This window comes from Palaemon carinicauda, chromosome 37 (genome assembly GCF_036898095.1).
Source record: "Palaemon carinicauda isolate YSFRI2023 chromosome 37, ASM3689809v2, whole genome shotgun sequence".
In the NCBI taxonomy this organism is placed as follows: Eukaryota; Metazoa; Arthropoda; class Malacostraca; order Decapoda; family Palaemonidae; genus Palaemon; species Palaemon carinicauda.
In genome coordinates this window covers 3,248,479-3,258,435 of record NC_090761.1, presented here as the reverse complement: position 1 = coordinate 3,258,435, position 9,957 = coordinate 3,248,479, and the positions used below count along the sequence as shown (strand labels likewise).

The 9,957-nt window shown below is 40.6% G+C and overlaps 1 protein-coding gene across 1 annotated transcript in view; it reads left to right on the top strand.

Moving 5' to 3' along the window:
- The window catches only part of LOC137628969 (E3 ubiquitin-protein ligase BRE1A-like), a 248,520-nt gene that overhangs the window by 219,824 nt on the left and 18,739 nt on the right, over positions 1–9,957 (top strand). Inside the window, exon 6 of the mRNA XM_068360222.1 lies at positions 4,686–4,823. Within this exon, the coding sequence (XP_068216323.1) occupies positions 4,686–4,823 (138 nt within the window). The remainder of the gene's footprint in view (positions 1–4,685; positions 4,824–9,957) is intronic.

Below are 9,957 nucleotides of genomic sequence, written 5' to 3'. Positions count from 1 at the left end.
TGTCCGACATAATGGCAGAGATAGGCTAATTCCCAAGAACGAGGATATCGGCGAGAAATATGAAAATATACTCAAAGTTTCGGCAAAATAGTAACAAAAATATACAAAAATAATTATGGTAGGCTTAAAAATCGCATGACAACTCAAATCAGCTGCTTTCGGACCTTTAAATTATGAGACGCGGAAATTTAAAGTACATTACGCTTCTTCCAGGGGAAAGCGTGCTAGTCTCATACGCCATGGCGGACATGTAAACACATCGTTACCATGGTAACGAAATAATTTTCAGTAATTGTGTAAATAGCTATGAAACCTAAACAAACTGCATATGAAATATGAGCTGATTGTTTAAAGAAAATTTATAGGTCAATCAAGACCCCAGTGGAGCCCAGGGAAACTTTTTCATTGTTGACACGATATCCAAGGAACAATCAAACAATAGTCATCCAGGAGTAATGCTGATAATTTTTCGTAAAATTTGTATAAATTACTATGAAACCCCCCAAAAAATACAACGAAAAATCATCTGATTCATATGAGAAAGTTTAAAGGTCCATCTTGACCTCTGTGGGGACCTGGGCAACGTATAACAATGAAAACATAGTGTTACCATGACAACGGAACCATTTTACGTAATTATTGGTAAAAATAGCTATGAAATCTAAAGCAAATGCACATGAAATATCAGCTGATTCCTTTACATAAAATTTAAAGGTCCTCCATGACCCCTGTAGGGCCCAAGGAAACTTTTTATTCATATTCAGTGTAGACAAGATGTCGAAGGAACATACAAACGATAGTCACGCAGGAGTAACACTGATAATTTTTCGTAAAATTTGTATAAATGGCTATGAAACCCAAAAATAATACCAAGAAAAACCATCTGATTCATAACAGAAAGTTTAAAGGTCCATCTTGACCTCTGTGGGGACCTGGGCAACATATAACAATGAAAACATAGTGTTACCGTGGCAACGGAACCATTTTACGTAATTATTTATAAAAATAGCTATGAAATCTAAAGCAAATGCACATAAAATGTCAGCTGATTCCTTTACATAAAATTTAAAGGTCATTCATGACCCCTGTGGGCCTCAGAGAACTTTTTATTCATATTACATTGATGACAAGATGTCGAAGGGACAACAAAAACAATACTCTTGCACTGGTAACAGTGCCCTATTTTCGTAATATTTGTGTAAATGCCTATGCAACCTAAACTTACTGCACAGGAAATATCAGCTGATTCTTCAAAGAAAATTTAAAGGTCCATCTTGACCCTTGTAGGGCCCAGAGAAACTTTTTATTCATGTTACATTGGTGACAAGACATCAAAGGAACAACATCACAACAGTAAAGAGTTGTATTTCAAATGCAAGGCCTGCCAAGACCTGTTATCTACGCATAAGTATGGAAAACGTACTCGTATGTCCATGGGGGTAAAGGGATGGGTTATTAGGAACGTACCCGTACGTCCTTTGGGGGTAAAAGGGTTAAATGCAAGTTAGGAATGATTAGCTGTTTTGTACTGATAGGAGGTCCACCGGGTACCTTGATAACGGCTCCCCTTTCGTTCGTCACTCTTCCCCCCTTAAAGAGTTGAATCTATTCGGGGCGAAGATTGCTATGTGTCTTATGAAAAAATATGTGCCCTGATATTATGCGATATCCTTAAAGATATATTAAGGATACTCGCGCCATGAGTTAGAATTCTGGAGACCTATGGTTAGTTCTCTGGGAGTATCACTGTAGCAAATATCCCTTAGAAAGCTACCTAAAGGAACCTTCCATCAGGACAACATGGCTATCTCACCCAAAAATAGGTTTTTCGCTTTGCTCAAAATCCGTTTTATATCCCCGTGGAAGTGCTGTAAAACAGGAGGCCCCAAAAGTGGGAGACTACTCTTTGTCGTCTCCACATTAGTCACACTTGGTTGACACATGAATATCTGCTTACAGGCCAATGCCAGCCATATTGTGATGACTGTTTGGTACCCTTGATAGTGAGGCAATTGTTGCCCGAATGCCCCACATATAGCAGTGAAAGAAATAGATATTTGTTCGAGGCTCAAGGTAAGGATGGCAAGTTCATCCTTGCCAAGATTCTTGGCCAGAATGTGTCCTACCATGCTAGTGGTATTTTTAGCTTTACTTCAGAAGCAGGTCTTCTGAAAGCTATTTAATTTTTGAAATGATATCTCTACTTTTATGATTTTAACTGAATATTCTTTTATTCTTTATTTATAATACTGTAAATTATATCGGCGTCAATGACCTTAGATGTTAGGATACCAGAAAACCTCAAATCAATCAATCAATCAATCAATCCTTAATCAAATCATTACGGGCCTCTTTATAATGTACACCAAATATAATCCTATCCTTGAGCAGAGGATGACTACTTTTCACAGTAATTGCAAGTTTTCACTAGAGAATGTAGGTCTGCAAGGTATGCATCAAATGATTCAGATTGGTTCCTTTTGTTAAACAAATAACATTCATATGTTTCATTTACCTCACCCACAACAAATTCTTGCAATTTGTTTATAATTTCATCAACCGTATGAGCGTCCTAGTTAATTTAGACCTTGAAACCATTGAGAGTATGTAGAACGTCATCAGCAAGGCACTTTTTCAGAAGGGCTACTTGCATTTCAAGATTTTGTTCCCTGGGTCTCTTCAGAATATCATAAGACTCCCACCTTTGCTTGAATAATTTCCAGCTGTCCACAAGGTTTGATCCCAGCATGAATTGTTGTAGAGGTTCGATTCTTGGTAACCGAGGAAGTGATGGTGATTGTGTATCAGGCATATATATTCAGAGTGAGTAACAACTGAGCAAGAATCGAGAACCACAAGGTCTGATTCAGAAGAACTTCAGAGGCTAGCAGGAGGGCGCTCACCTGTAGAACTGTGCAAATAACTATGCAGAACGTTCAGAAGCTTCCACAGAAAAAATTTCTGAAGATTCAAAAGACAAGTTTTGAGGCTTCTTTTACTGCTGGCATCATATTTTGTTCTTGGAAGACAAGTAAAACGGTCGTTTAGGCTAACCTTTTTATTCTCTCTGACTGTGGCTGCCCACCAGAGTGCTACAAGTAAAAACTGATAGATGCTGCCATCTAGCATATGTACATTACTTACCACATATAGAGGAAGCTTCCAGTTCTCTTTTTTTTTGCAAACAGGTCTATTCGGAGTTTCAAATTTGACTCTAGAATCTCCTGAAAAGAGCTCTGACCCAAGGTCCATTCAAGTGTGCAGGAGTGCCTGTCTAGATAGAGTATCCCCCACTATGTTGAGAGATCCAGACATATGGTATAGTGAGAGGAACACATTTCTCTCCTAAAGGAACGTCATTATGAGAAGAGTCACTATATTGAGAATACTTGAGCAGGATCCACCCCTTTCTGCAGCAGCAGACAGCTACTTGATTTTCTAAGAAAATTTATAGGATCCAGACTCCCAATTCAGTCTTTTATCCTGGAATCTGGTGGTTGATTGAGCTGACCAGATCACGGAATTGCGAGGGTTTCGAAATACAAGGACTGTAATCTAAAGCGAAGCTCAGGGAAAGGCTATCGAGTCTATAATGGTCTCTGTATCATCAGAATCCATACTGACTGGCACACTAGAACTGTTTCGCAAAACTTGAGGACTTAGCCTGGGGCTTAAAACATGGTAGGCTAAGCTAGAATCACTGCCCTCTCTTGAAGATTTACTGTCCTCTAATTTCACAAACAAATCAAAAGTATTAAAAAGCTTATATAGCTGCCTACTATCAACCCTGAAAGTTGTTACTAGCTTGTGCAACATTATCATCCCCACTGTAATTAACTAGCCTAGCCTTTTCTGGATTTTCCCAAGAACTAAACTTTTACGTTTGGAACTTTTCTTTTAAGTGGTCGGCTACCAGCAGACTATATGTATTAATAATAGGAACTGTTAGTGAATCATATTCATCACAAAGATTATTCAAATCACAATCCTACTCCTGGCACATGACGCAACAAGTTTAAGGTTCATAATTGCCCAGCAGTAAATCCTTGGCACAAGTCTCACAGGCATTCATAGTAATTTCAGGAGACATCCCCTATTAATCTCTATTAAGTAAATTATCAAATATCACATAATATAGCCACAATCTTCAGCGTGGGCACAAAATGGTCCTTTTGTTGATAACTATTCTTTTTCTAGGCACATGTTCTATTATCCTTATGAATGCAGTTAACATGTTTAATCTCTGGTGCTTGTATGTCACTCACATATCTTATGCAAGAGAAACACCATGCCTGTCACCATCCTTAGGCTACAGTAAGCAATGTAAAGTTAACAGAAAATTTGATTACAGGTAGGAGGCATTCAAGGATGTTTCTGTACTTTCTATATCTTATTTGCATTCAGGTTAATTTAGATATCCCAACTATATTCTACTGAATTTGGTAGTCAGCATATGAATATTGGGTAAGATTCGTTGTAATAAAGAAAATTTTCATTATAAAATTTATTATTTGAATATATACCCAGTATCTGTTAAAAATTCTTTTCTACCCTTTCTTGCTAAAAATTCTCACTTCAATCATGTAGGCATATGAATTTTAGGTAAGTTTTGAAATAATAATATGAAATTTTTTTCATTGATTATTTTCATTCATAATTAAATGTAAACAAATTTTTCCTTACAGATGATATTATCACACTAGACCAAGGAGTAAAAGTTCAAGCAATTCAACAGCAATTAAAAAAACATGCTTCACTCGCTAGTATTGCTTCTGACTTTCGTCATAAAGCCCTATATAAGAAAATATCAAATAGGATGACAAGTAAGTAAGATTTAGTCATATATTTGAATCTGTAGTGTTTCAGCCTAAATTTCAACCCAGTGTTTGTATAAAATGGTACAAACTATTGCTTTACCTGGTGCCTTATTTCACAAGCCTCTAAGTAAGGCCATATCCAGAATTGCACATTGGTAATATAGGTGAATGTCATCCATGCCTCTAATGGTCTCATATGCAAAAGTAATTTCTTTTAACATTTGTAATACTTTAATACCATCTCATAGAAGGAATATGTACCATAGTACAGAATTCTGCCATGCAAATATTTTAAACTGTTTCATTTTGGTGATCATTCTCAAAGAAGTAAAGAATCTTTGTGAAGTTGTAGTGGTTTGCAGACTGTGGCCAGAGGTAGTACCCGAACTGCCTAGTTTCCGAATACCGGCCACACTTCAACGTTCACTGCACAAAAAATATACGATGGTGGAATACCCAAAAATCTGGGTAAAAGGCAAACAATCAAGGATGAACTGGACATTGGGCACCACCCCTTGATTTTATACTGGGCAAGGGGACCCAGCAGGAACCTTACTTCCTCCTTATCTTCCCTTGCCTTGAGCTTGCTGAATAAACTTGTAGCATGGCCACTGATTCATTTCTGGGAAAATGAGCAGTATACATGAATAGCTTGAATCTCAGGTTAGATTTTATAAAGGAAACAAATAATACTAGACATATAATGGGTTGCTGTGAAAGGTGTTGGAATGAAATTCTGTCTTCATAAAAACAAGAAAAATATATATTTGAAAAGAAAAAAAAATATTCCTGAAAAAAACCATACAAAACTATAATATGAAAAGTCAGATCTTCAAAACACATAAGCAGAGACCTAGATATATCCATGGCAAAGCCTCATAGGAATCAACCCTCTAAAAGTTAACAAGACAAAAAAATGATTTGAATGACCCCCCCCCCCTAAAAAAAAGACTATTCACATGCTGGACACTTATAAGTTTTCCCTAAACTGTACTAGTATAAAACAAAAGCACACCTAACCGTATATCTATTTTGGATACATTCAAATATCAGTAGTTTGCCTCACGATCAAAGAGTTCATACAACAAGGATTGCAATTCATGCAGCAAAACTAGAAGATCCCGTCAAACTTGCTTTTAACAGTCTTCTCCAGGCTGACAAGCAACATAATCAGGTGGATCATGCAATATTATTCCTGACTATGACAGGGGAAAACTTCAAGTTTAAAGGAGAACTCTGCAACACTGTGGTTCATAATCGGCATGAACAATCAACTGGGTTTAGGAATTGACAACACTTAAAAGTTTGGCTATCACTGAAAAACTGTTCTATGCCACTTTATGTTCACTTGGTTCTGGGGGCAAGTATTTGAAAAACTGTCCATAAACCCTCTATGTCAATATATTATCACCTAGGTCAGTGATAAGACTAATCTTGTTTCATTTGCCCCTAATTTTGAATCAAGTTACCATGTAGCAGGGCATGCTTAAATCACTCATCAGTGTATGGGAGAAAATAATTTCAACACACTAGTCTTGAGTAACTATTCTTTTGGCAACTTCATCTTTCCTATATACTTAGAAGAATAGCCTAAACTTCTCTCCCTACTGGGTGTAGGAGCCTGCTGTCAGTACCTGTTAAAAGAAATAATAACAGATTAAGGCACTTTTTGGGGAGGGGACACTTGAGGACTAAATAGAAAAAATAATAGTGTATCACAATATCCAAATGAAAAAAATTTTTTTCATACAAACAAACCATAAAGCTTTCTTTGGCACAAACCATTATGTATTGCAAAGTATGGTTAATTTTTTTTACAGGTCATATAGAGTTACTGTTATTTGAATATCTTGCTTCTTCCCCTGACGAACATCCTTCGGGGGGAGAGCAAAGTCCGAGGCACATCTCTCCGACGAGTGTTTCCTTTAACAGTAAAGGGTCTCACATAGAGACTCCTCTTTGGAGGCTTGTTGTTGATCAGCCTGCTGATCCCATGCTTGTACATCGTCGGTCGACAATAAGAGTCCTTTCAGCTCTTTGCCTCAATCTTCTTCTTTGGAAGAAACTGTCCATCCTGTCTCCTCTGGTTACCAACCTTCGCCTCTGTCTCCGATCTCATCTCGCCATTCTCCTTCACACCAGGCTTTTGCCTGATGGGATCCAGTGGCCGAAAGTTTTCACCAACAAGTCTCTAACACTGAGATTGCTTGGCTCCGAAACTCCTCCATGCAAGGGCTCTTCGTCTTTGAGCCAAAGGACGTCGAGCAGGCTACGCAAAGGTGGAGGAAGTCCAACATGAATTCCCTCCTCCTTAGGGCCCTTACAGCTCGGCCCTACAAACCTCCAGCCCTTCCAAAGACCAGCCATACAAAACCATCAACTATTAAAATGGCAGCAGTTTTGAAAATGAAAGTGTCTTAGAAGCCCTTTCCTGTTAAGGAAGGAAAAGGCTGCAAGTCCAACCGAGGAGGAAAACATCAGAGGGGTGGTAGTAAAAATTGTAAACGCTAGAAGTCTTTTGCCTACTTGTGCACTAGTAGGGGGATGCATTAAAAGCTGCTGGACCAGGTAGATGCAGCTCAAGGCCGAACCTTAGACGATATCCATGATTCGTTCAGGGTATTGCATCCCGTTCTTTTCATCTTTCCTTCCACTGACTAAGAATTCAGTGCTTGTAAGCTTGTTTTCGATGGAATCAGCAAAGGGGCAGGCCCTTTGGGCCAAAGTCTAGACCTGGTTGGAGAAGGGTCCTATCCAGGTCCTCGATGGTTCCCCAGGCTCCTTTAGTCGAGTCTTTCCTGTGGGAAAGGCATATGGAGGATGGAGACCAGTCATTGATGTGTCAGCTCTGTACAAGTTTGTCGAACAGACCTCGTTCAGTAATGGAGATGGCAGAAATGTTCAGACTAGTGATAAGACCATAGGACTTCATGTGTACACTGGATCTAAAGGGACGCTTACTTCGATATCCCAATCCATCTGTCTTCGAGGAAGTATCTGAGTTTCAACATTGACAACCAGGCATACCAGTTCAAGGTGCTGTGTTTCGGCCTTTCCACAACACCTCAGGTCTTCACAAGAGTGTTTGCCCTCTGTCATCTTGGGCTCAGAGGTTTGGCATCTGTCTCCGTTACCTGGACGACTCGGGACCTAGCAGACTCGGTGGCAACCCTTCTTCAGTACTTGGACAAACTTCTGAGACTGCCAAGATCTGGGGATCATGGTAATCTCGAGAAGTCTTCCCTGCTTTCCACTCAAAGACTGGTATACCTAGGCATGATATCCTTCCCATCAGACAGGATAGCAAGGCGTAGGAAAGTCGCAAGGCGTAGGAAAGTCGCAAGGCCTTTCCTCGAATGAGATCTCCCAGCCCAGAAGGGGCTGTCTCCTCAGACATCTATCATCCTTGGCCTATCTAGTTCCCATCAATTGCCTCAGGATTCGATCTCTCCAGTGGCGTCAGAAGTACAATTGGAATCATGCCTTCAATTCCCCGGACACTCTGATTCCCAAGGATTTGAGGAAAGGACGGATCTCGAATGGTGGCGGGCAGACGAGAATCTGCAGAAGGGTGTCGATCTTCTCGTCCCTCCTCCTGATTTGATGCTGTTTTTGGATGCATCAAAAGAAAGGTGTGGGTCCCACGTGTGGCATCACACGGTCTTACATCTTTGGTCTGAGTCTGAATAGTACCTTCACATAAATCTACTGGAGATGAAGGCCATTTTTCTGGCCCTTTAAGAGTTCCACCAGTTCCTAGCGGTTCACTCAGTGGTGGTGATGAGCGACAGCACCACGGAAGTAGCTTACATCAAGGAGCAAGGAGGTACTTTTTTGCCGCCCCTATCCTTTTTACCAGTAAAGATACTGAGATGGGCAGAAGTCCACTTGGTCTCATTATCAGCTCACCTCATTCCATGCAAGAGGAATGAGCTTGCCAATAATCTGAGAAGTGCATCGCAGATAGTGGGTTCCGAATGGTTTGTGGATCAGCTAGTAGCCAACAAAGTCTTGACTTTGTGGGGTTTCCCGACTGTGGACCTGTTTGCAATGGCCCTGAATTTCAGGCTCTGGTTGAACTGCTCCCCAGTCCTAGATTCCAAGGCTCTCTGGCACGATGCATTCCAGTAACGGTGGGACAACATCGTGTATGCATTTCCACCATTCTGTCTGATGAGAAGAGTACTTAACAAGACCAGAACATCAGTCAATCTGTCAATGACCCTCATAGGTCTGCTATGGCATCACGTGGAATTGTTTCCCGGACCTTTGGCTGATCCTGACGAAGCCCCTAAGAGAACTTCCTCCACGACACAAACTACTCAGACAACCACATGTCAACATTTCCACAAGGCAGTAGCTCCGCTATGCCTTCATGCCTGGATACTATCCAGCATCTCCTCTCTCTGAGAGGTTTTACTCAACAAGTCGCGAAGGGGATACCGAGATACCTGCGAAAGTTATCAACTTCATTCTACGAGGCGAAGTGGGACGTCTTTTGTGGTTGGTGCCTTTAAGGGGTCTCAATCCATTCAATACCACTATTCCAGCAATAGCGGAATTTCTCATGTATTGAGGGAGGAAGTGCATCTTAAAGGCTATCGTTCAACCTTGAGTCTCGCCTCTAAACTGAAAGGAGTGGGCATTTCATCTTTAGAACTTCCCTCCTCATATGTAGTTGTGAACTTGCCTGTCCTCAGTCAGAAGTGAGACCTCCCCCATGGCACATGGTTCCAGTTCTTTGGTCCCTAGAAGGATCCCCTTACAAACCATTACGACAGGCAACAGTTTACCTTCTAACCTGGAAGACCGTGGTTCTGCTCGCATTGGCCTCAGTTATTGAACTTCACGGTCTATCGTTTGATGTTGCCCATTCAAGAGGATGGGTGGGTAGAGGTAAGCTTCAGTTTCGTCCCTGAGCTTGTTGCTTTGACTCAGAATCCAGGTTTCGGATCCTAGATTCGACTCCTTCAGGATAATAAGTCTCCGCTCTGTAACTGTCGACCCAATCATCTGTTACTATACCCAATAAGATGTTTGAGATGCTACCTCAAGAGACCAGCAGAAGCTCGGCTCAGAGCGCCCTCGCTGACCGTCATCACGGGCAGAAACAAGAGGAGGATCCCGAAAAACACAATCT